At 35.1% G+C, this 27,603-nt stretch overlaps 1 protein-coding gene across 4 annotated transcripts in view; it reads left to right on the forward strand.

The window, feature by feature from the left end:
- Window positions 1-27,603, forward strand: part of GRIA2 (glutamate ionotropic receptor AMPA type subunit 2) — a 141,337-nt gene that overhangs the window by 107,386 nt on the left and 6,348 nt on the right. For all 4 annotated transcript variants that reach the window (XM_036240483.1, XM_036240480.1, XM_036240482.1 and 1 more), the window contains exons 7-12: window positions 1,880-2,047; window positions 2,312-2,416; window positions 3,643-3,753; window positions 5,243-5,449; window positions 5,951-6,321; window positions 10,788-10,986. In XM_036240483.1, the coding sequence (XP_036096376.1) occupies window positions 1,880-2,047; window positions 2,312-2,416; window positions 3,643-3,753; window positions 5,243-5,449; window positions 5,951-6,321; window positions 10,788-10,986 (1,161 nt within the window). The remainder of the gene's footprint in view (window positions 1-1,879; window positions 2,048-2,311; window positions 2,417-3,642; window positions 3,754-5,242; window positions 5,450-5,950; window positions 6,322-10,787; window positions 10,987-27,603) is intronic.

Genomic DNA, 27,603 nt, shown 5'->3' on the forward strand with positions numbered 1-27,603 from the left:
GATGGACCTGGAGAGCATTATGCTAAGTGAAACAAGCCAGTCAGAGAAAGACAAATAGCATATGATTTCACTTATACATAGAATCAAATGTACAAAATAAACTGACAAACAAAATAGAAACAGACTCATAGATAACAGATTGATAGCTGTCAGAGGGGAGGAGGGTTAGAGGGCTGTGTGATAAGGGTGGAAGAATTAAGCAAAGAAAGAAACCCTTATAGATACAGACAACAGTAATGTACCATGGTGATACCAGGGACAGAGAGGTGGGAGGAGGTAGAAGAGGGTAAAGCCGGGGTTAAATGGTGATGGGAGGAGACTTGACTTGGGGTGGTGCACACACAATACAATAAACAGATGATGTATTATAGAACTGTAGACCTGAAACCTATATAATTTTTATTAACCAATTCACCCCAATACATGAAAAAAAACATTTTTTTAAAATTTTTATGATGGAAACAGAAAAAGAGTGGTAATTGGAAGGAGATGCATAGCTAAAGCAGTTACTCTATCTACATATATATATAATCTATTTATCTATGTCTATCAATCATCTATCTATCTATCTTTATTTGTGGTAGAGATATTAGAGCAGTTGATTTGCTAATAAAAATGATAGAAACAGAAAAAAGGCCGAAGCAGGGCATTGAGGGTGCAGCTGCAGGAAAATCAAAGTCCTCAGGTCAGAGGGACTGGATAAGTGCACTGTTGGAGTGCTGTCCTGATGCAGGAGTATGGTCACCTCCCATGTTGTCAACATGGGAGGGAAACAGAGAAGGAGGAGCTGGTAGTGTTATGGTTGAAAGCTAAGGGGTTTTGTCTGATGCTTTCTATTTTCTCAGTGACATGTAGGGCAAGATAATCAGAATTCAGAAAAGGAGAAGCATAGGGAAGTACAGGTATTCATGAAGATAAAGAGTTCTAAAATACTCTAGTCATTTTTCAGAGTGGGAGAACTCTAGAAAGAAAGGAGGATTATTTGGAAATATTGGGTGTTCACTGAATTCATAGTTGAAAATCTGAGTGTCATAAAGTCAGTATGATATTGCTCTGTACTTTTGTTACCTACAGATTGAAAAATACTCTATAACAGAAATTTCCTCAGCATTCATTAAAGCTTTTATGTTACAATGTGACTTATTATTACTGGCAGCAGCATCATACAGTTGATAGATGGCAGTGTATAAATGTGTACATAATAATACTGGCAATGTGTAATATACATGTAGCTTTTTTTCTCCTTGGTTGTTAGCTCCTGTAATAATCTTGCTGTGCTAATAGGATCTGAAGACCATCAGTTTGGAACCAATGTTATCACAGACTATTGAAGGGGCACAGAACTTAGGACATTTGGTGGTCGCCATAAACATTCAGGGGAAGTTAAAGACAAACACTCCAAAGTCCATTGCAAGTGTACATGAGCATCACTAGGGTTGATTTGAGATAAAGGATCATGAACCGATCAATATTTATTTTCCTTATTGTCAAATGAGTTTCTCATTGGACAGTGGAGAAATAGTTCCTGCTTGATTTGATACTTCCTATATCACCAGAGCAGGCTATACAGTGATGCTCTAATGAGAAGCTGGTTATAAAGAAACAAACAAAAACACTGACATAGTTATTATAAAAGGTGTCACCTGAAATCAGTGACATATTAACCAAACAGAAAATGTTGCAAGTGAAGAGTACTTTCCATAGTCCCAGGATTCTTTACTGCTTCTCTTAGATTCTTAAGTTTCTAGATGCAGAAACAGTGTCTGAATGTGTGGACTTGATATGGTATTGGATGGTGGGCAACTGTGGTCTTGATTGCCAGTGTGGGATGAGGTGGAATTTTCTCCCATTCTCATGAAATGTGTGTGATACTTTTCAGTACACTTCTGCTCTGACCTATGATGCTGTGCAAGTGATGACTGAAGCTTTCCGCAACCTACGGAAGCAGAGAATTGAAATCTCCCGAAGGGGGAATGCGGGAGACTGTCTGGCCAACCCAGCAGTCCCCTGGGGACAAGGTGTGGAAATAGAAAGGGCCCTCAAACAGGTCAGTCACGCAACATGATTTTTTATGTGATTTAACAGTGACACCATTTTTTTTTTCCTGCTGAATTAGCCATCCTTGTTTGATTCTTTATGTTTAATACAACGGGAGTATTACTTCCTAAATATACAAAAGTAGGTTGAAGAGTGAAAAGACATCTCATAAAGGAAGTTTTCTTGACTTGAGCCCAGTGAGAGTAATCTGTGCACTTGGCATCTTCGGTTGAAGTGAATTAGTAACTGTGCTCCTTTCCCATTTTCTCACTAGGTTCAGGTTGAAGGTCTCTCGGGAAATATAAAGTTTGACCAGAATGGAAAAAGAATAAACTATACGATTAACATCATGGAGCTCAAAACGAATGGGCCCCGGAAGGTAAATCATTAGGGATTCAAAGGCAGTTTGCAGTGTGCGAAGGTGAATTAGCTAACCCATCCCCTCAGCTTCCAAAGGCCTGAAGGTTTGTTTTCCATAGACAGAGTTTTACAACTTCCAGAACCAGACAGGTTTCTTCTAAATCCAATCTATTCATTTCGGGTAAGTAACACTGAAATATCACATGATCTCACTTATTTGTGGAATATAATGAACTAAACAAACTGATGAACAAAATTGACCCAGAGACATAAAAGTAGGGTACAGACTGACCAACCTCAGAAGAAGGAGTGTTAGGGGGGAAGAGATAAATCACAGAACTTATATGTATGTATGCATGATCAATGGACACAGACAACAAAGCTGAGGATGGGGTGGGGCGGCGGGGGGGCGGAGATGGGGAGAAGGGTTTCAATGGGGTAAAAGGAGAAATATCTGTAACAAAAACAAATTAATAAAAATAATTTTTTTAAAAAGTAACACTGAAATGTAATATTTAAATAGAACTGTAAATAGAACTGTTATACTTTTTTAGACCAAGGTAGAAAAAGAATTTAAAAAGAAAAAGAACTATTGCTGAAGTTCCTGGTTCAGAAAACAGAACACAGCCGGTGCAAAGATGCATGTAACTGTTCAGCGTCTTTTTGTTTTAATTTTTATGACTCAAACGCCATTCTTTGGACTTTATTTATATTTCTATATGATCACTCCAAAGCAAATGGTCCTTGGAGAATATGACAAGTGAACATGAAAAGACAAACTACTTTTAAGAATTGTTCTGTTTGTTTTATAGTCCCTTTTTATTTTTGTTAGGTACATACATATTTTTTTTCCTCACCCGAGGACATTTTTCCATTTTTTGTTCAGGTAGAGTGGGAGGGAGAGAGAGGAACAGAGAGAGAGAGAGAGAAACATCAGTGTGAAAGGGACACATTGAATGGTTGCCACCTGCATGACCAACCAGGGCCGGGGACAAACTGCAACCGAGGTACGCGCCCTTAGCGGGAACCGGACCCAGGACTCTCTGGACCACAGGCCAATGCTCCAACCACTGAGCCAAACCGGCCAGGGCAGGTTCACACATATTAAAGACACACAGTTGTTTAGAAGAAGCCTAGTTAATATAGGTGCAATTTTAGATTCAGGCATGGGTTAGAAAATAATTCAACATTTCTCTAATAAAAAGGTCATGTATCCATGTGCCCACCTTCTGTAACCTTTTTCAGATCGGATACTGGAGTGAAGTGGACAAAATGGTTGTTACCCTTACTGAGCTACCTTCTGGAAACGACACCTCTGGGCTTGAGAATAAGACTGTTGTTGTCACTACAATTTTGGTAATTAGCTACATATGCCTATGTTTTATTTTATTTTTCTTATGAAAGGTATGTGTCGACTAGAATCGTCATTTTTATTTTACGACAATAACTATTACAGTGTTGCTTTTGCAAAGTTTTAATCACTTATTGAATATTTACTCTGTCAAAAGGACTACACAAACACTAGCTAAAGCATTAAAAAATATTTCCTACCTCTTCAATACTGAGAATTCGCTAGACAGATCATTTCTAACCTCGTACATACCCAGGTGAACAACTGGGGATAATCTTAAAGAGCATTCCTTGTATTTGCTCAGGTGCTTCACCTTTCCATTCCCATACCATTGTGGGTACATTTTGTCTTCACATTTGTTACATGGCTTAATAATGTTGCCAGCTTCTATTTCTCTATAATAAAAAATGAACTCCTTAAAGGCGAGAATAATCTCTTTTCTCTTTAACTCCAAGTCTCAACATGGTAGTGAGCACATAGACTGTGCTAAATAAATGCGTATTGAATGCATGAGATAAAATTGAAATGGATCTTAAACATCTAGGTTTTGGATATAAGGAAGGGAGATTAGATCAGCATGGCAAGCTGTTGGTGAAATAAAATAGAGGAAATGGGGTTTACTAATAATACATAATTTTGTGACAAAACAATTTTATTTTATTTTGCTAAGCAAGGATGTAGTATCTTGTGGGAGTCATAATCCTAACAATATTGAGGAGAAAATATCTTCCAAAATAAGGATTTGGTAAAAAAAAAAAAAAGTAGGCTTTTAGAAATATCTTAATAGGATTCTTGTCTTAATCATGCCATTGAGAGGAACTATCTCACTAAGACCCCATATATCCTTGGTGCCACTTTTCAGTGGAAAATTCTGGGCTGTGTTGAATCATTCTTTGCATGTTTACTATTTTTATGTTTACAGGGGGAAGCTACTCTCTAGCTATCCTTGTAGCATCAGTCTAGGATATTATATCTCATAGATGAAGTGAGACCTGAAGTGTGAGAAGGTAGAATCAGAACTTCATCATGACAATGATCTTTTCCATCTGTATGTCGCTGACCAACCTGATTTCTATATGAACCCTATGCTTGAAGCAGTGAAACAGGGTTTTGGGTGAATGGTGGTTCTTGGGGTTGGCATAGCCTTCACATAGAATAACAGTGTGGTGCGTCCAGAGTTGAATTAAAAAGCTGTTGAGCAGAATTCTTTCTCTCTAAATCCTAGGAATTATAGACATGACAAGGGGACATGACAATGGTTTGTACTTTGGAGTCTCTTATTTACTTTGGCGTGGCTAGGTATAAGCCACGTAAATGAAATATAATGATAGATATATAAGAACTTTTTTCCAGAAGTATTATGCTTAATTTTTTTTATCTATATTCTACAGCGTCTCTGGCTAACAAGTAATTATTAAAACAGAGGATTTGATTTAGAGAGTAAATAATTGACAAAGCTATTTTTATCAATGGAAACACTGTCTTTCCTTATAGGAATCTCCATATGTTATGATGAAGAAAAATCATGAAATGCTTGATGGCAATGAGCGCTATGAAGGCTACTGTGTTGACTTGGCTGCAGAAATCGCCAAACATTGTGGGTTCAAGTACAAGCTGACAATTGTTGGGGATGGCAAGTATGGGGCCAGGGATGCAGACACGAAAATTTGGAATGGGATGGTTGGAGAACTTGTCTATGGGGTAAGTATAGCTCTTCTCATAGAGAGTCATTTGATTTGAACTATTGTTGACAGAATGCCTCCCCCCCCCCCTGCAAAGTACCTATGTCGGAGGTTGTTGGTTTCCCACATTACTCTAGGAATGCTATCTTATCTCCTTGTGAACATATGAAGATTAAAGATGGAATCAGAAGCAAACATGCAGATAAAGTGATACAGGCATTTCATCTGTCTGGAAGCATCTGGGCTATATGCATTGTTCAAAGGCTGTAAAGGCACAGATGTAGTGTAAAGATGGAATTAGCATAATCGAGCCAGATGGGTGCACTATGTATTTAGCAAAAGGAGGGATATCTGGGGAACAAATTGCTTTTTTGTTTACTCTTTACTGGGGCTCTACCAGGGAAATAATTATGGCCATATTCTTGATTTCCTTTCCTTCGTTTTTAATCCAATAATGTAACCATGTTTCCTTTCTGACCACAACTCCAGGTACTATTACTTTCCTTTGTTTCCCTTACAGAAAGCTGATATTGCAATCGCTCCATTAACTATTACCCTTGTGAGAGAAGAGGTGATTGACTTCTCAAAGCCCTTTATGAGCCTCGGGATCTCTATCATGATCAAGAAGCCTCAGAAGTCCAAACCAGGAGTGTTTTCATTTCTTGATCCTTTAGCCTATGAGATCTGGATGTGCATTGTTTTTGCCTACATTGGGGTCAGTGTAGTTTTATTCCTGGTCAGCAGATTTAGCCCCTACGAGTGGCACACTGAGGAGTTTGAAGATGGAAGAGAAACACAAAGTAGTGAATCAACTAATGAATTTGGGATTTTTAATAGTCTCTGGTTTTCCTTGGGTGCCTTTATGCAGCAAGGATGCGATATTTCGCCAAGGTTGGTTACTCACCTGCTTCAACTTTGTGCATTTTAGGTCTCAAGCAGACATTCATGGTGTTTATGAATTCACTCTAAAGAAATAACCAGCTGCTGACTACCTGTCTGAGCCATTTAAGACTCAATGACAGGCACTTAAAATCAGCATAAGTCTGTGAAATATTTGAGCAACGTTCTTTGAATGTTGACCTTATATTTCCCTGGTGAAATTATACACACCATGGAGAGGCTATAAAATGCATAAGGTTCCTATCATTCCATGCCTTCTTGGAGGGGTACCGTGTTTTTGCTGCATGTTCTCATTTTACAGTCATCTGTGTGTTGATCCACAGACCTGTATATGGGAAAATGGGCAATCTTACGTATAAATTTCAAAACAAATAGTGTGTTTACAAAACTTCATTGGCACACATCCCATCTCTTTTATTTTCCCATCATTAGCTCATTGAAATGGTGTGGGAGAGATGATAAAATTTGCTTTTTTTTTGAGGTTAGGTTGCTGGATTAAAAGGACATTATGATAACATTTTACAAATATCTAGAAACACATGGTTGGGTAGTAATTGAATGGTAATACATACATCATGGAATAAATTCATACACCTACCTTCTCATTATGATATGTTAATTCCTGCACTAGAATTTCTAAATATGATGAATTTATCACAAAACTAATATTGCTTTTGTTCATGTTATATACATGAATAAGAATGACCCACATATCTTGCTCTTCTGAAGAAGAAATTATACCATTTCTAGTGTGATTGCTTTCATATTTAAAGCCTAAATTGTTATCTATCTGTTGGTATATTTTAAATTGGTTTTGATTACCTTCCTTTGATTCTATGGGATATTTTAATAACCATAGAAGAGGGTGACTTTTCTAATATTATTTCATTATATTGTTAACTTTTTTGGCAGTTTGGGGGAAAATAAGTAATTAATTTTAAAAAATTATATGAGAAGCTCAAAAATATAATGTATGCAGAAATTATCAATCACTTACCTCTCTGACAGTAGGTCAAACTTTTATGAATTATATCTATCTAAACAATCTTAATTCAATCATATTTTCTATGGTCTTTCTGTGGAACTACATTGAATTATAAATATGCCAATGGTATTTTTATGGCATGTATATTTTTATGTATATATAATTCTGATAATCTCTGACAAGATCTATAGGATTTCATAGTTGTATCTCTACATTTAGTTGATCTGACTTAAGTTAAAGACATAAATTGAAGTTTCTAATAATGAGGAAAAAAAATACTAACCAAATTTAGATCTCAGAGAACATTCTGGTCCATAAGTAATACCAAAATGATTCATCATTGGTAAGAAAGCTACTGAAGCATAATGTTATCCTAGTCCTGAGACATAAGGCAATGATCTTAGAATGACATAAACTATCCTCTGCCTTTTGAGAAAGTAGGGAGAATTGTATGGGGTTTGTCATGAAGTAGGATATGTTGACCTTTCTTCTCATAGATAGACCCTGTTCCATGTTCATCATGGCTCTGAGGTAGTTGTTTTGGTGTCCAGTGCTTTTCAAGGGACAAAAAACATATTTACACATGGGGGCTGGAGCACAGGGCACATTTAACAACCTGTCATTCCAGGGCTCACTGTGACATATAGAGAGCTTCTATTCTTCAACAAGCCTGCTTTCTAAAACATGATATTTTTTGTGTGCTTTTGATTTTACTATGTAATACTTTTTATTTTCTGGTAAGATAGATTTTAGACAGTGTATTTTTTTGTTGTTTTCAATTTATTAGTTTTTGGCTACAGAAACTATGTGGGCGAATTCACTTTATTAAAGATTTTAAGCATACGCATTTCATTTTATGTGAAATGTGCATTTAGAAATGGAACATATTACATAATATTGGCAAATTTAATGATTTTTTTAATGAACCAAGCTATCTTTATTTAAAATGCAGTGATCATTACTTAATCCAGTTTAGAAAATAATAGAGCAGCATAACATCTAAATTTAGAATAATAATAATACATGAAATGCACAGATCACTTTACAGATGCTCTTTAAATGTTTTAAATAGTATTTGTCATCTCTTTCCAAGTAAAATATGAAATGTCACCATATTATTAATATTAATAAAACCTTCTCATTTTAATTGAGAATGATTTATTGAATTGGTCACTTGCCTGCAGTTACATTTGGAATATTTTAAGTATAATTTTCTGAAGACTAAAACCACCAAAATTATGAGAGCAAAATGCTGAAAAGTTCACTTTTTACTCCTCTGCTTGCTTCTGTTTTTTCCTCTAACACCTCTAAAGGATTCAAATAAATTAAACAAAATGCCATTTTAAAATATCTATTTGATAGAAAATAAAAATAAATATTAGAACATGTGCATTTATTAGCTCCTTTAGTACAGATGCTGAGAGGTAAACATTTTTGTCTGTTACCATAAAACATAAAATTGAATTTGCCCCTCTGCATAAAATTTCTCAGGAACTCTTTCAAAAACATTAATTAATCCTTTGAAGACACAAATAAATAATAAAATGCGCAACAATTTTCTGTTTTGAATAATGTGTAAGTGCAATATGCTTTTTATCTTGAATACTTTAAATAAATTAGCATATTTAATCTCATTAAATCAGATTTAAGTACTGAATCAGAGAACAACTTATGTCTTTACCTTGTGTCTATTTTACAACTGGAACAGAATGACTTATAAAAATAATTCTCAAATATATGGCAAATTTCAATGTATAGAGTTAAGAGCAATTATCGTGTAATCAGTTTTGTCTTAAGGGGTTTGGGCAGTCAGGTACTGAATCTGCCCTCTTAAATACAGAGTACATGCCATATAATTATACCTTCTGTTACTGTGGAATAAATAGTGAACATTTTGAGAGTAGCTATGTCTACATAAGGGCTTTCCCAAATTTAAAATATATTTAATATCCTTTCAAAATATGTCAGAAGTGTTTAACTCTTTTCATCCTATCGTATCTGTTTAATTCATTGTATCTCTTAGAGACCATGATAAAGGCTCTTAATTACATTCTTTTTGTTTTTCACTGCTTACTTCCTCTCTCCTTTCCTCTTTTATTTTACCAACAACTTTTTTTTTAATCTAAAAAGATTTTTACTTTTAAATTTGCTTCCCTCCTTTTTTTTTTTTTTTGACTGATTGAGTAGTTTATTCTACAAATATTACCCAATAATTTGGTATAGTATCTGTGATTAATCAGAAGGAATACTTCTTACTGTTAATTGTTGAGGAAATTTGATTTAGACCATAAATTGCCAAATTTTTGTGGTTTAAATTTTTAGTAGTATTATCTCTTCACTGTAGCAAGTTTAGCAGTCATCACCTTAACCACTCGGCCACCTCAGCCACTGTAGCAAGTTTAAATTTTAGACATAACAGAGTTATTAACAAAAAAGAAAAACAGTTATATTTGTTACTATTACTCTAATGCCTTTCTATGTATATCCCACCAAATCTTTTTAAATAATATAATATACATCTATTTCTGTGTGTACATATCTATATTTATCTCCCTAGGGTTTAAAGTAAAGTATCGGGAATCTATTAGGCTTTTGAAAAGTATTATATATATAAATTTATGGCCATAGAAATATCATTATTTTAGTATATTTCAAACTAGGAATTTATATCTTGACAAAATTTTATATGTCTAAATTTTATCCTGGAGTTTTCTTTTTTTCTTAAGCAGGAGCCACAAAGGAACAGGGTGATAACCGTCCATGTCATGAAGCATCTGATATTTATTCATGTAGAATGATATTTTGTTCCATACCTTTGTTTGTAGTATCATATATATATATATATATATATATATATATATATGTATATATATATATATTTTTTTTTTTTTCATCTTCTATGCTGCATCTAAAACCCATGTTTTGGCACATACACAAAACTAATGACATTTTGGACCTTTGTTGAGGGTTTTGGAACTTCACTGGCTGAATTACAGGGAGGGTTTCTTCAGTATTTAAAATTATATCTGTGGTGCATACTCTTTCATTGTTAATATTTGGTTTTGTTTGTCAACATTGTTCTGAAATTGATGGTGATCTGAGATTCTCCTGTTCATGTTTGGTTATGCTATGAGTGGGTAAAGTAGAATGAGCATTGGATGGAGTATTTGCATATTTCTTGAAATTGCTTTGTTATGAGATTTCACATTTTACACAATTTGGGCATTATAATTCTGAAAGAATCTCAGAAATCTGAAAGTTTTTGCCTCTAGGTACCTCATCAAATCTAGTTAATTTGGATTCCTTGCCCAGAATGTTTAATAATTTTCAGTTTCATTAAGTAGCAGCTACATTGAAAAAATACAAAGTTAATTATTTCCCTGTAAATTAATATTTGCATAATACTGCTAACTTGTTTTTTTTATTAGGTCATTCATTTCACTTTACAAATCCATTTCATACTTGTTATTAGATCCCTCTCTGGGCGCATTGTTGGAGGTGTGTGGTGGTTCTTTACCCTGATCATAATCTCCTCCTACACGGCTAACTTAGCTGCCTTCCTGACTGTAGAGAGGATGGTGTCTCCCATCGAAAGTGCTGAGGATCTTTCTAAGCAAACAGAAATTGCTTATGGAACATTAGACTCTGGCTCCACGAAAGAGTTTTTCAGGGTAAGAGATTCTGCTTTGTAACTTCTTTTGTTCTTAAAATTTACCATAGTTAAAGTTTATCCCCCTTTGTCTCCTCCCATGGTCTATACAAAGGTGCTTTGTGAATGTAACCTCCATATCTGTCTCTGACTCTATTTTAATTTTTTTTTTCTTTTTTTGCTAATTGAACTTATTTGGTGACACTCGCTAATAAAAGTATACAGGTTTCAGGTATACACTTCTACAATAAATCAATTGTATATATTGTATTGTGTGTTTACCACCCCAAGTTTTCTTTCATCCATTTCCATTCTTTTTCTTTTTTTTAATCCTCACCCGAGGTTATTTTTCCATTTATTTCCAGACAGAGTGGAGGGCGGGAGGGAGAGAGAGAAACATCGATGTGAGAGAGGCACATCAATCGGTTGCCTCCTGCATGACCCCAACTAGGGCCAGGGACCAAACTGCAACCGAGGTACGTGCCTTGACTGGAATCAAACTCACGATTCTTTGATCGGGCTGACACTCTAACCACTGAGCCAAACCAGCCAGGGCCATTTCCATTCTTGATCTTGGCTTGATTCCCTTCCTTTCCTGTCCTTAGCTCTAACCTCTATTTTTTGATTCCTCACTCCTTTGGGAAAAAACACAATATTGCAATGAAATCTTAGTTTTATAAAATTTGAATGTATTTTTGGAGCAAAGTTGAAGAAAAGTACACTAAAGTATGGACTGGTATTTTTTTTAAACAAAAGTGTGCTGTTTTTGTTTGATTTTAAATAAGTATGACTGACATTTATCATACAGAGTTTACAACTGAAAACTCACTTTCAAATTAGTTATGTTAATTCTGTGTCAGGAAACAGATTATGTTTATATGTGAATATTCTGAACTTTCCATCAAACCCTCCAAGAAAAGCCTAAAAAAGACCTTCAACTTTTTAAAATGCATAGCATAATTATAATGTTTTAAGTTTGCATAATTTTAAGTTTGAAAAAATTGGTGTCCTTGTGATCTCTGTTTATAGGACCAGCCAATAACTTGATGTTGGTTTAGTTTTCTTTCATTATACTATTACATCTATACATGAATTCATTCTATTAAAATGTTGAAATACAGCTGATAAATTTAGATCTTAAGACAATATGTATGCCTACTGATAATCTCTGGTAATCCACAAATATCCTTAAATGTCTCTGAGTTTGTTTGAGTGAGATCTAGGCCATTTTACTGCAGAATTAGGACCAGGACTTCCATTACCTGTTGAAATAGTAGATTATAATTTGAAGACTGTCTCATCCTGTATTATGAAATAGCCTTCAAGTTATTCCATCTCTTTTTCCAAATAACTTCAGTGGGGCTGAAGATATGTTGGGAGAAAAAGTGGTTGTGGCAGTCACAGCTGACAACAGATAACAACCTGGATATGTGGGGGGTATAGAAGCTTACTGCTTTTGTTCGGCACTGCAATTTAAGTGCAGAAGTATGGCCGATCTGTCAGCAGCTCCTCTCACTTTAATGCAGTTCTAAGTATGAGTGTTGTAATACAGATTTACTACTGACAACTAACTCTCACTTCCGACCATATATGTAACACATGTTTAAATACTAATACAACATAATATTTTAACTTGATCATAACAATGAATCTATTGAAATAAATTAGAATATTGCAAGGTTCTTCATTAGAAGTACATTTTGAAGAAGTTTTAATTATTTGCATCCCAACAGGATACAAAATTATTTATATATTTTACTAGTATTCCACACTCTTAAAGTAAATGAGATCTATGAATGAGGCAGTAGCCTGTTATATCATGGTTTACTTAGTACTATGTCTATGACTACTGTAATCATAATTGTTTCCAGACGTTTTCTTCCAGGTGAGTATACATCTGTTGAGAGTTACTGTCATTAGTTTGTTTGGGCAATACTAAGAACAAGTACTCTCAACTATGGCACATGAAAGGTCCCAGAGCTTTTCAGTATTCCTTGACTCAGCTAATCATAGAAACATGCTGTAATTACCAAGACACCAAGATATGCAAACTCTCTGGTAAACAAGATGAGGGTAGGTGACTGTGGGCAAAAGAATGCTGCTACTTTTGTATTCTTGTATTTTAGTGCACTAATTCCATAGAGACCATGTTTCTAATATATATATCATTGTATGTGGATTATGGAGTTTGCCTTCCCCCAGAGCATTAGAGAAGTGATGTTTGGTATTCAGGTGAACTCATGACTTTTATTAGTAGAGCTTCCCAGAGTGATTTCTCATGCATTATCTCTTTGAATCTCACAATAGTTCTGTCTGACCGTCGGGGCAATGATTTTTTTGTTTTTGTTCTGCATTATTAAACTGAAGCTCAAATAAATTTGAGGATTTTTTCAAATTCCGGTAGCTATTAAGTGTGCAGAGGCCTCTTTCTCCTAAAGGTTCTTTTCATGTGGTATTTTTTCTTGAAGAGAACGGTATCTGGATTTATTCTGCTGCCCCGTGCTCTGTTTGGTTCATGTGTGTAAGGTGAGAGAACTACCATGGTAGAAATTCAATCAGGGCTTCACCGATCCTGTCAACATACCTTCAAAAGGAACTGTGGAACCAACAGTGGCTAGGTCTCAGTGCACAGACCACTGCAGTCAGCTTCTCCTTTTCCAGAGAAAGAAGGATATGGGCTCCAAAGTACCCTCAAGCCCCACTATTTATTCTGTTTGAATAATTAAAGGGAAGCTAACATAACAGCACACCTCACCAAAGTGAACAAGAGCTTGCCATGTCAAGTCCTCCACTGAAATAATACAACATGATTGTGATTTGGGAAATTATGTACACAAAGATATGCTTATCGAAGCTGGATCAAATTTAGTGCTGCTAAATTCTGAGTAATTGTGTTAAATATATTAATTTTTGATAATTGGGTACCATGATTATAGTAAGGACTATCTTAATTTTGTTTCTGACTTCCAAGAATATTTTCTATCATTCTGTATCCTGTCTCATATCTTTGCACATAGAGTTTCTTGCATTAGTATATGCAAACCAGATTCTGTTTGAAAAAAAAGAATTTCTCTTTGCAGAATGCTATTTAATATGTGCTGAATAAGATAAAGCTAATTCATAGATATTACAAAAGCAAAATTTCATTGATTTTCATTAACATTCTTCCATACATTCTAAGGTATATCCTTGTCCTTTGACCTAAATGAAAGGACTAGTTTGAGAATTTCCATATATTTACTATATAAGATTCACAATTGCCAAAGAATTACAATAATTTATGTTATATTTTTTTCTTAAAAACTTTTAAAAATTGTGAATTATAACACAGAGAAAAGTTCATAAAATATAAATATGTAGATTAATAAAGCAAAGCAACACTCAGGCAACAAATAGACCATTGTCAGCTGTCCAATAGAAATATAATAAGAGCCACATGTATAATTTATTCTTGTAACCTCTTAAATTCTACTTTTAAAGACAGAAAGCTTTTCTCAACTTCCTCTGTGGCTGTATTTCTCAGCTTGTAGTGGCAAGAGTTGCAAAGGAAATTCACCTTGCTCCTAGTCCTGAAATTAACATTCACCACAAGTCTTGGGTCGTCCTCTGTTTCAACTGTCCTTTAATTCTGGGCACATTAAGGGGTCCTGTAAGGTGGACTCAAGACAAGATGAAACCTGGCAGATTGATTATCATGCTGACCGATCTGCCAGGAAAGAAGATATAGATGGAGTGGGCTGAAGCCAGACTGAAGACACGCATTGTATTTTGTCCTCTGGCCATCTGTTATGCTTACGTTCAGACTCAAGATAGCTAATTACATGTGGAAGAGAAGACTTTCACCATTTTTACCATTTGCTAATGTTTAAAGTTCCAATAGCTATCTCATGCTTCGTAATATGGCTTACTTTGGCTATATTTTTAGCTTTTTCCTTCTTATGCTGTTACAACTAAGGGTTTGTTTATTTATTTTACTAAAAATTTTCTACTATCAGAGAGTTATCAAGCCAAGTTCCTGTTTTTGCCACAGCAAGAGCTTTGGATTTAGCCATTGGAGAAATTTGTTTGAAAAGTTGGGTCATTGGCTAAATTATAAACACTGATATATCTCAGAGGGGGTAGGGGAATGAGAAGAGATAAACCAAAGAACTTATGTACTTATATGTATAGCCCATGGACATAGACAATCGGGAGGTGATGGCCTGGGGGTAGGGGCTGTGTGGAGGGAGTAAAGAGGGGGAAATGCAGGACATCTGAAAAACTGTCAACAAGAAATATTTAAAAAAATAAAGATATATAACTAGCAAAATAATGAAAAATACTTTCTAAGACCATTTAGAGACTAAATAGCCACTTTTAAAACAGAATTCCAAACTTCTAATTTTTTTGTCTCAATATTAACTGTTTCCTTAAAGTATAACTTTTGGGTGAAGAAAGCACCTTACTTTTACCAAATTACAAGATGAATATTTCATCTTGTTTATAGAGATCTATGCTTTGGTTCTAGGCTCATGTCAATTACTCAATTTAAGCCTAAAGTATTTTCAGATTTCAGTTAAATAATAGTAAACTATGTTGTATTAATAATGCTTTAGTGAATTCAGTGAGTGTGCATTAGTTTTAGAATTCCAACTTCAGTTTTAAAATTTTTAATTTAAAAGCTATATATTCCATCAGTGATAATCAGTAAAAGAAAGAAAGAGGAAAGAGAGAAACATCGATGTGAGAGAGACACATCAACTGGTTGCATCCCGCAAGACCCTAACCAGGGTCGGGGACCATGCCATAGCTGAGGTACGTGCCTTTAAGCAGAATCAAACCTGCTATGCTCTGGTCTGTGGGCCAATGCTCTAACCTCTGAGCCAAACTGGCCTGTGAAGAAATAAATATTTTCTTTGTTCTGCTAGAGAGAGTGTAAATGGAGGGTGATCTTGTAACCACCAAGAGTGTGAGGAGAAAGACCCTGCATCTTCATTTTCCAGGGTTTTCTGCTGTGGTACCCATACATCCTTGTACAGCGAGAACGACAAAGCCTGACTCACTTTGGAGCTGCTGAGTGTCCCTAATTATATAGTGCCACTGTAGCACACCTATAATTAAGAAAGAATTAGGCTTTCAATTATAAAACACTATTTTTAGAACTGCACATTTTGATAATCCCTTCTCTCAATAAAAGAGGACAGTTCTTAGATGAGTCTGAGCAGAACATGATTTCAGAGGACCTCTCTGCATTGTGTTCCTACAGATGCTTAGATTTGAGGGATAGGAAATGACTTCTCTTTATAAACCTATCATTGACCTGTCAATCCGTCCAGCCCAATTATTAGCTTACAGAAGAAAGTGCTTCTTCATTCCTGCCTCTCCTCGGGCCCCCACTGCAGTCATTTATGTCCTCTGGTTCTCTTTTCTAGGAGGATGAGATTGTATCCTCTGAATAAGCCATGCACTTTAATTAAGATGACTTTGGATAAAAGCGATTTAAACCATTTGCAAAAGAAAGGTATCACACTTATTTAATTAAGTTAATTATTCCATTCTCAGAAGATAAATGTGATCTGATAATAGTCCATGAAACTATACTGTTTTTACCCAGCATCATAGATTTTTCACAGTTTATAAATAGTATAAATGACATAAATACCATTGATGCAGATGTTCTTCCCCTAAATGTAAGGAATAGTTTGAAATTTTTCTTATATATATGATTTATGATCATATCATATAATTATCAAAATTACCAAACAATTATAAAACTTGAGATTATATTTTTAAAGGTCGAAACCTGTTTTCAACACTCTGTGGCACAAGATATACTTATTTATATTTACGTATAAAAGCAATAAAATATTACTATAAATAAAAATAAGCCATTTTATAACAGTTTCTCTATAAAACTACATTAAATTTTATTTCATTAAAGTTATATTTTGTTCCAGTTACTGCTTGCGTTCAGCAATAACACAGCATGCTTTCTTTACTGATATGCTATTGAACAGATTTTTACTCGGTTATGATAGTTCTCCACATTTATTTCATTATTTGTGGTATAGCTAATGATTTCTCTGCCATAGTTTTTTATATATCACATATTTCCATGTGGGCAGAAATAAGAATATACACTTCTAATTTTGTATATATGATTATATTTATACACACTTCTAGGTTTCTATATATGACTACATATGTACATGCATTTTATATCCTTCAAATATTTTGGAGATAGCATATGTATAGTCATATATATATATATATATATATATATCCATATATATCTATAAAATCATGTTTTCTGTGACCCTTTATGGACCGTTCAGTCAAGCTTAACCACTTAAATAGCTTCTAAAATACCAGATATTAAGTAAATGTGGAATGTGAATAAATTAGCAATAAATAACACTATATGGCAGTGTTGTGAGTCCTGCATGGCATGGTTAGCATATCTTCCAAGCTTTCTCTTCCTTAGTTTTGGGAGCTGGATCACTGCATAACAACCTGCATCGCAGACAGCTCTACAAGCCCAAGGCGTCGCTAGATGATCCAGGACACATGGGAATCACCTCTTCTCTGACATTTTAATTTTTCCCACCATTCTATAAAACATCTGTGGACAGTCTTGAATTCTTAAAGACTGTAAAGATACATCCTGTATACGTTGGCTGGGCAAAGCCCGTGCTCCACCACTTCAGCTAACTGTGGCTGGTTTAATGGTGCAGGAGAGGTCAACATTTTAGTAGACTTTGCCAATCTCTCCTTTAAAAATTAGTCTTCAGTGTAAAGACCCTTCAGTTCATTCAGGAGTTCCCAGACTTACAGGAATATAAATAAATGTATGAGAGACTCTGTTGAATCATGTTTTCTGTGATCAGAGTGCTACGGGAGGACAAAGGAAGAGTATGTGTACTTGCTGAATTATGATCATGGTGCAAAGAAGTCACCTCTCCCTAGATTAATTGGGTCATTCTCTTCTTTCTATGGCCATTCTCAGCAAATATCAGCATGCTCTCCATCCGGTCCTTCACTTAGAGACTACCTTTGCAAAACAAAGGGGAGGCATGAGCTCACATTATCCACTGTGTGAATCATGTGACTGTAAACAGATTACATGAAGCTTTCTAGTACTGTTCATGTGAAAGAGAAAATGTACCATTTCACACTATTATCAGATCATGAGGACAATTATTCTAGAAGAAAAGATCAAACAATGGAGACATAATTTACCATCAGTCTCTCATCTCCAAGCTCTACTAAAATTCCTGTTTAGATGACTCAGAGAAGAAGGATTCTAGTATAAACCTGTGCAGGTGCTTCAGGTGACTTAGTGTTCAATTTACTTTGTTTTTGTGTTTATGTAAGAGAGTCATTTCTGCTGGCTCTGTTGGATGTCTCGCACTAGTTGCCATGGTAATAAACATAGTTCCAGAGCTCTGCAGAGAAGAGACATAGAACTGTATAACCATTTAAAGATATTGGAATTAAAATCTGAACTGAATATAAATATCATGGGAATAGTTTGGAGAACACCTTGAGTAGATTATATTTGAAGGAAAACTGGACACTAAATTAATTTACCACTCACATTTTCAGCATATGTGCCCCAGGTCATATTGAATGATTTATCAGAAACAAGTTGCTGGATTTTTCACATAGAAATTAGCTTGTAGGAATAGCATGGCAATTAGAAAAAGCAAGCAATGTCAAATAATGTCAGGGTCCTAAAAATGATGTTTAAGATTACATTTAAAAGAAAGAGCCGGGCCCTGGCTAGTTTGGCTCAGCGGTTAGAGCGTCGGCCTGCGGTCTGGAGAGACTTGGGTTCGGTTCCCGCTAAGGGCACGTACCTCGGTTGCAGTTTGTCCCCGGCCCTGGTTGGTCATGCGGGTGGCAGCCACTTGATGTGTCCCTTCATGTCCATGTTTCTCTCTCTCTCTCCCTTCCTCTCTCTCTCTCCCACTCCATCTGTACAAAAAATGGAAAAATGGAAAAATATCCTCGGGTGAGGATAAAAAAAAAAAAAGGAGCCGGTGGGAGATGTCAGCAAGACATTGGAATAGGAAGATCGACCCTCCTTTGTCCTAAAGAGACACTGACTCAAAAACAAATCAATGACCAGTTCTCTTTGTGAGAAATCCTGACACCAGTTAAGAGGCTCCTACAGACCAAGGTAGTGTGACATCAGCCATGTCCAACTTGGTAGGAAATTCATGGCACTCACTCACCACAGTTCCTCCCCCAGTGCAGTGCAGTGCAGTGGGGAAGGAAACACCCACTTCTTAGATTCTCCCTGAAGAGAGAGAGGCTGGATTGTAGGTACAACTTCTGACTTAGCAGGGTGGCTTCCTGAGGAACTCGTTTCTACCTTGAAAAGACACCAGTTTGAGGACCACTGAGAACAAAGGCAGAGGTTTGGACTAGCACACTCACTGGTCATAGACCCTCTGCCCTAGCTCAGGGAGGAACAAGTGGGAGGAAACCTTCAACTCTCAGCTTCTGTCTGCGGAGGGAAAAGTTGGAGTGTGGTTTCAATGTTTTCACTTTTGGGGAGGTTGCTCAAGGGATTGGTTTCTGTCTCACCTGTCATGTGCTATAAAACATGGATGAATTTGCAAAGCGAAATAAGCCCTTCATAGAAGGACAAATACTATAAAAGTCCACTTGTATGAGTTCTTACTTTAGTCATTGTTGTCTTTTTAATGTCAGATGCATCAAATACATGAAAACAACTATCATCTCTTCCTTAAATATCCTTATCATTTAACCAAAAAATTCTGAATTACCTTAACCATTCTTCTTTAAATTATATTTTTATACCCTTCATCCTGGTCTCTATATCTTTTGAATGGAGGTGTTCAGTGTTATTCTTGAAGTATGGTATCTAGATATCAGGTATGACTTAGTCTACCTACAGAGGATCTTAGCCAGTATACGCAAATTCTGATTTCAGTCCAATTTTAACCTGGACCCCTGTTCTTCAGGCAACACAGAGTTTACATTTACAAAAAAAAAAAAAAAAAAAAAAAGGAGGGGGATACCTTTAACTAGAGAATGTACCCTGTTGCCACTATAGTCACACCATTCTGTATTACCCCACTCCTGTCTGTTCCACTCACCCTCATTTCCTGCTTGGCCCCCAGGTATTTGAAATTATAACTCTGTTTTCTAGACTCTATAATTCTATTTAAAAGCTTCAAGTTTGTTAGCTTCTGTGGTAACTGAATCACATTAATAGATTACCTTTACGTTGTTCCCTAAAACCTGGCTGATTTTAATATGATTGTGGTGAGCCTCATGTCTTCCATTCGGTGAATACACATTTGATGGAAGCCATGGGCAAGATTTTGCATTCATCCTCATTAAATTTCACCTTGGTTTTTGGCTTATTTGTCCAAGCTTATAAAATTGCAACATCAATTCTTTCATCTATCATAAAAATAGCTGTAACTTTGCCATTTATATACTCATCCAAATTGACTGAGATGATGAACACAATGGGGCTATGAGAGGAATCAGTGGTATTTGCATGTTATTAAATAATAACCAGTCATATTTGAGTGTGATTGGTATTTTAATCATAAGCTCACCTAATTCTGCTAACTCCAACTCTCCATGCAATCCACAAGGATAATATGAGATACTTTGTCCAATACACTGATGATACTCAAGATATTCTCTGTTCACAACAGGTCTTGAATGGGTCAATTGATTAACCCTATTAAAAAATAAAAAATAAGATCATATGGGAATCTCTTGCTCTTCCCCTTACGTTATCAATTCACATTATATACACATGTGGGAATATAATGCTGATATTTAATCAGTAAGAGATTTAATAATGATATGATTTACCATTCAGAAGGGAATGAAAACATATAGAAATGCTAATTATATTTTAAATTTTAAAAATGTTTTTCAAACAAATTTATCAGAAGGATATAATTCTATTAATAATATATGTGTTAACCCGACTCTATAGTTTTCACAACTGAAAGTAATTTGAAAATGCCAAAGATAACTCTAAGATGTAACTTTACTTTTGGTCTATTAAAGTGCTGCAACAAATCTAATTTATTGAAGCCTCAGTTAACTTATCACAAATTAAATTATACACAATTTTAAATTAAATTATACACAAATAGCCCGGCCAGTGTGGCTCAGTGGTTGAGTGTCAACCCATGCACCAAGAGGTCTCTGGTTCAATTTCTGGTTAGGACACATGCCCAGGTTGTGGGCCAAATCCCCAGTGGTGGGCATGCAGGAGGCAGCCAATCAGTGTTCTCGCTCATTGATGTTTCTATCTCTCCCTCTCCCTTCCTCTCACTCTAATATCAATAAAGAAAAAAATTTAATAAAAAAATTATACACAAATATCTAATTTATTCTCTAAATTTGATGATTGTCAAGTGATTTTTTCTTTAGAAAATACATTAAACACTATGCTTGAGTATTCTTATGGTTTAATGTGTGTGTGTGTGTATGTATGTATATGTATTTACTTATATATGTATTTATATATGTATTCACTTATTTCATATATATATAAAATGAAGGTGTAGGCATCCTGATCTTTTCCTGGTTCTCCTAGGGGTTAACAAACTATGCTAACTTAGGCAAGTTATTTTAATCTTCCAGAAACTATGCCAGTTCAGTTCTAGAAGTAGTTTAATGTAAATCTTGTTAATATTATTGGAGAATTGGCGTTATTTGAAATGATAGCTTAATCCTATTAAAATCTTTATAGAAACAAGCTGCACTTCTACTTCAACAAAAATAATTCTTTATTAATAGCTAATTACTGCATCTTAATAAAAGAAAAACATATAATGAGACTTCATATAAAATGTTCATAATTATGTTATACATACAGGGTAGAGCAAAAGTAGGCTTACTGTAGTGACTATGCAAAACAGAGTTTATTCGTATATTTTTACTTATTAATTATTGTATTATTTTCCATACAAGCAGCTGTAAACCTATTTTACCATACGCTGTATGATTCCAAAAACGTTTTCTATTGACTTGATTTATGACTTTGAGGAACTGAAAATCTGAATATAAATTTTCATTTTAAATTCCAGCGTTCTGGTGGTAAACATCAAATTTTAACAAAACTAACTGAGCAAAGAAATATCTAGGAAATTATTGTTAATGACATTATTAAAATGTTTGCTACTAATTTTTTACATGAAGTAAATGGCGTCACCTTTGATTGTGTAAAAGAGAATTAATACATGAGCAAACTCATGTTTTTTAGCCAAACAATGAGCAAGAAGTGATAAATTGATGGAGTTAAACTCTTTTTGATACAACACTATTTTCATTTTCCCTTCCTGTTTATTTGCTCTGTGTAGGTCCATTTCTGCAGCTGCACTTTTTTCTCCTTCAGGGAAAATAATGATCTTCTTTGTGAACTTAAAGAAAAACTTAAAAGTAAATGGTTTTTACTTTTATTCATGGTGAGATAAAGTTTTATAAACAAGAAATGTAAACAGACTTAAGAAAAAAAAAGAGGTCTAGGGACTTTATCATATATAATGATTACAATAGAAATTTTGAACAGTTTTTGGTTTCCTAAGTTGTTTTTTTTTCCTTTCATTTTTGTGATGCTGTTGCTGGTAAATGAAGTGAATAAATAGTACCAAAATATGAAATAAGATCCAACTTCCAAAGCACTTGTGTGTTCTTATTATCATATTGTTTTTATTTATGTTTTGCACCATGTTTTCATCTCATACCCTTAAAAATAATGTGTGTATTGGAATATAAATGTGGAGCTATATTTTCTGATATACATGCTCGGGGACTCACACATACCTTTCCTTGGTGTAGCAATTAAAGCTGCTGGAAAAGGGACAAGATGAACATTTTATTCCCTTATAAGTAACCTAAATCAAATACTTTTCAACCATGTAGATGAGATAAATAAAGTCTAATTTCAAAATCTCCATTAACTAAAATGGCTTTTTATTGGCAGAATCCCATTAAAACGAAATCACGTTCAGTATTGGACAAAGGCTTAGAAGTACATTCCACTCTTATAGTAACCAACAGAATTCTATTCTTTTTTTTTTTTTTTTAATCTTCACCCGAGAGTATTTTTCCATTTATCTACAGATAGAGTGGGAGAGAGAGAGAGAAACATTGATGTGAGAGGGGCACATGGACTGGCTGCCTCCTGCACAACCCCAACCAGGACCGGGGACCGAACTGCCACTGAGTGAGGTCTGTGCCCTTGACCGGAATGGAACCTGTGACTCATTGGTCTGCAGAGTCACTCTAACTGCTGAGCCAGACCAGCCAGGGCCTGAATTCTATTCTTATCTTCAAGATTTTATTCTACCAGTGTCAGAGGAATAGTTATCCCTATTTTTATAAAGCTAATATCTCCATCTGGGCCTTTAAACTTACACTTTAATGTCTCTGGTCTTTTCATCTCCCGGGCTCCAGCCTTCCATCTAGGCTCGACTCTGCCTTCGTCTGAAACATCCTCCTGACAGCACTCCCCTTCATCTTTCTCTTGTTCCTTTTCCTCGGCTGACAGATTTGTATGTTTGTTTGCTAGAGCCCTCTTTTTTCCATTCTGGCCACTTTTTCTTTATTCTTGAAATCTGATCTCCTTATAAGTCTCTGTGAAAAAGTTTTCTTTCTAAAAGGGTCCCTTCATGCCCTTCTGGACAAATTGAAATGTGTGTATTTTCATGCTTGGAAAACACTGTGCTACACTTAATATCATTCTCAAAAATATTTTGATACTTTTTCCTGTCAGGTCATGAAATTCTAATGTTTTCTTCTTCTTTTCTTAATTCCTCGCCTGAGGATATTTTTCTATTTATCGTCAGATAGAGCGGGAGGGGGGAGGGAGAGAGACAGGGAGAGAGACATCAATGCGGGAGAGACATCAATGCGGGAGAGACCATCAATTGGTTGCCTCCCACACGACCTCGACCAGGGCCGGGGATCAAACCACAACTGAAGTACATGTCCTTGACTGGAATCGAACCTACAACTCATTGGTCCTTGGGTCGATGCTCCAACCGCTGAGTCAAACCAGCCAGGGCTCTAATGCTTTCTTATATTTTTTCTAATTTCTCTAAACATTCCATTTGTTCCATCACTGAATTTTTAACTTCTGTTCAGACTATGAAGTAAGGCTACATGCTTTTCTCCTACTACAACTCGTTTTGTAATAGTTTTACAAAAGCAATTTTATAATCTCTTACATTTAAATACCATTCCCATTTAATATACATAGCTTTGAAAACTACTGAGGTGAAGCTCTGAAATTAAGCTTTAAATGAAGCTCAATATTATTTTAGCTTCATTTAAAGAGAGGTTGAGTGTCAGGATGCTTTCTAATCAATCACGTAAGTGACAAATCAGCTTCAGATATTGATTCAGTTTGTATGTTGTTTATGTTGGAAATTACAATTACATTTAAATTATAAAATGTACAAGAGATGCACTCTACTGGGGGATACTCTGACTACTAAGAGTTAAAATTCCAGTGAATATTAGTAAATTTTTAAAATTCTGATTTCAAGTAAGTGACTATAGCTCAGAAACATACAAGCATTTCTGTAGGGATTGTAGATTTGTAAACCCTAAAGAATAACAGAATGAGACTTATGTGAAATTACTTTGGTCTGTCCACTCTAGTGGTTAGCAGGAACAGTTGGAATGTCTGCTGACTTCCATAATAAAACAATGAGCCATGCTATGAGCTCCATAGGGAGGAATAAGAATTAGCCAAAAGGATGAAATCCTAAAGGACCATTATCTTTTGTCTTAAATGTGAAGTTTTTTGTTTTTTGTTTTCTTTTTGCTTTTATATTTAGGAGGCTTTACATTAAGTTCTTTCACTCACAGATAGAGTTACCTTTTTATTAGCGATTATACTACCTCAGACATTGTAATATTTCTAGAAAAAAGGGGAGGTTTTCATGAAAAGTATCTCTATTCATGTTTGAAGTAAAATCTAGAGATTATCACAAGGGGAAGCACAGTTCTAAAAATAAATTACACGAAGGCACACATGGTATAGGATCGTGTTCGGCATTTGGAAATCTCTATATCGCTTGGACTTCATTTATATTTGGAAATCATTTAGGACTCCCATTCTAGCAAAAAAAAAAAAATGTTCACCTGATATTGTGAGAAAGTATTTTGATATTTATTAGAAGTTGGTGGGTAAATACAACTGTTTTGACAGTGAACTGTATAAGAATTAATAGCCTAAGGGGGAACATATCTGAAATGAAGTGCTGATGTTTCCTACTGATCCCTGATTAAGTGTGTTTCATAAGGGTAATAACTATTTCCTTTAAAATGTCATTTTTTTTCCTAAGGAGGAAAAAACTTATGTAGCTGGTAGAAAAATTAATGCCTGTATTATTGTATATGAGGAAGAACTAAAACTAAATTAAAATGACTATTGGCTTCTTTCACAGAAAAGGAATTTATCTTTTCTTGGACATAATTACATCAGATGTGTTTAGTGTATTTGGAACATTTCCCCAGCAATGCTTGCCAATAGCATATTCTCTCTTTAAGTCAATTTTAAAAGTCCACACTGTTATTTCTGTGATATATTAGTCAAATTGATGTGCCTATTAATAATATCAAACTGCGCTGGCTGGTTTGACTCAGCAGTTAGAGCTTCGGCTCATGGACCAAAGAGTCGAGAGTTTGATTCCTGGTCAAGGGCACATACCTTGGTTGAACATTCACTCTCTGGCCTTGTTGGGGTTGTGCAGGGGACAACCAATCCATGTGTCTCTGTTTCTCTCTCTCTCTCTCCCCCTCCCAACCTTCCACTCTATCTAAAAAAAAAAAAAAAATCAATGAAAAAATATCCTCAGGCGAGGATTAACAAAAAAGTAAATAAAAATAATATCAATTTATGGAAAGGGATTTGAATAGTCATGTTGTGTCTTAACTTCTTAGGAAATTCAGGGAAGTCAACAGTGTTGTCCTGATCAAGCTATCATCCATCTCCTCTTATCAAGGCATCACTTATCTCATCAAAAGGGGACAAAATGTGCCATCCTGTGGAAATTAACATATGCTTCCTCAAAGAAGCAATAACTGTCTTTGATTTAACATGTAAACAAAAACTGCAGTCTTGCTTGGCTAGCTATAGTCGGGTCCTGGTGGAGTTTTTACTCTTACAGACCTGCTTTCACAACAGAGAGGAAGTCTGACTCAGTGGAGAATGAAGCTTCCAATCTGTGATCTCAAGAAGGGGCACTGTTAAGAAAAAGAAATAGATTTCAAAATAATCTGGATCAATTACTGGGTAATCGAATTGTTACTAGTAAGTAAAGAACTTCTATAAAGTTAGAATGAAAGCATCCTTTTGGGAGGACATCTGGGTCTCCTCAGAGTAGAGCCCTGGGCTGACACAGTCCATGTGCTGTCTCGGTGGAGCAGTCCCTGTGCAGATGGAGACAATGAGGAAATGCAGCCACCATGTGAGCACCTCTCACTGTTATGTGTAGTATAAATGTTAGTGGTATCAACCTACTCTGTACTTCATTTATTTACACTTGACCCTGGATTTTCACCCAAATAGAGTTTATATATATGTAAACTCTCTCTCTCTCTCTCTCCATATATATATATATATATATATATATATATATGGATATATATTATAATATATATATTATATATAATATATAAAGCTGCCTAAATTTCTAGGGCAGCATTCTAAACAAATCTGTATTTACAATAGGACTGCTTATTAATGAATTGATTTAGCTCTGCTTTTTGCAAGATAAAGGTTATATAATTTAAAATTCATTAGAGTAAAATAGATGCAAATGAAAAGGTCCAAAACCTCATGAATCTTAAAAATAAGTTTTCAATTTCAAGTTTCCATTTCAAACCTTCCACAGTAGAAAGATAAAAGAAGTTATATATCTTCCCAAAGGGGTTAGTCAGTTGAGAAATTGTGAATAGAAAAATAAGCAGATATTCAAAAGCTATGACTTTCAAACTCTATTCTCAGCTTCTCTTTTCACTATGAATAAAGTATTTAAAGACTCTTTTGATGTCTGTCTTTGCTTTTGACTCAATTAATTTTAAAGACAAATATTTCCTCAAGTATACTGCTGCCATAGACTTTCTATCACTCATAAGAATGTTGTTTTTTTCTCTAGTATAAATTGTACTAAACAGTATTTGGTTGTTTAAATAGTCAAAATAAAAAGTTTCTGTTTAATTAAAAGAAAATTTCAATGCCTAAAGGATATTTCTTTGAAAAAAATTAGTGTTATTCTAGAAGCATTTGAGTCAAGATCTAATAGAGTTTTCTAGCATTGTTTTCTTTTGTCCTTAGATATTGGGCATTACATTAAGATCTTACCACTTATATGCCTGACCCATTAATGTGACACAGACTCCTGTTCTTCAGCTCGTTAGTAATAGATCATTTTGGATTTTAGCAGTAACAATAGCCTTCTGCCTGTCTTTTAGCTTGAATTATTTCTAGAGGTAGTGTAATATATTTTCAGCATTTTTATTGGAGTGTGACCATTCAGATGGTTTCGTGGGCATGTGCTATTTTGTTTACAACTAAAAGGTGCCATACCAGAATGACGAGTGAGGTGCTCATAAATATGAATGAATTTTGGTTGATAAAAAT

This window comes from Molossus molossus, unplaced genomic scaffold (genome assembly GCF_014108415.1).
Source record: "Molossus molossus isolate mMolMol1 unplaced genomic scaffold, mMolMol1.p scaffold_m16_p_4, whole genome shotgun sequence".
NCBI classification, from domain to species: domain Eukaryota; kingdom Metazoa; phylum Chordata; class Mammalia; order Chiroptera; family Molossidae; genus Molossus; species Molossus molossus.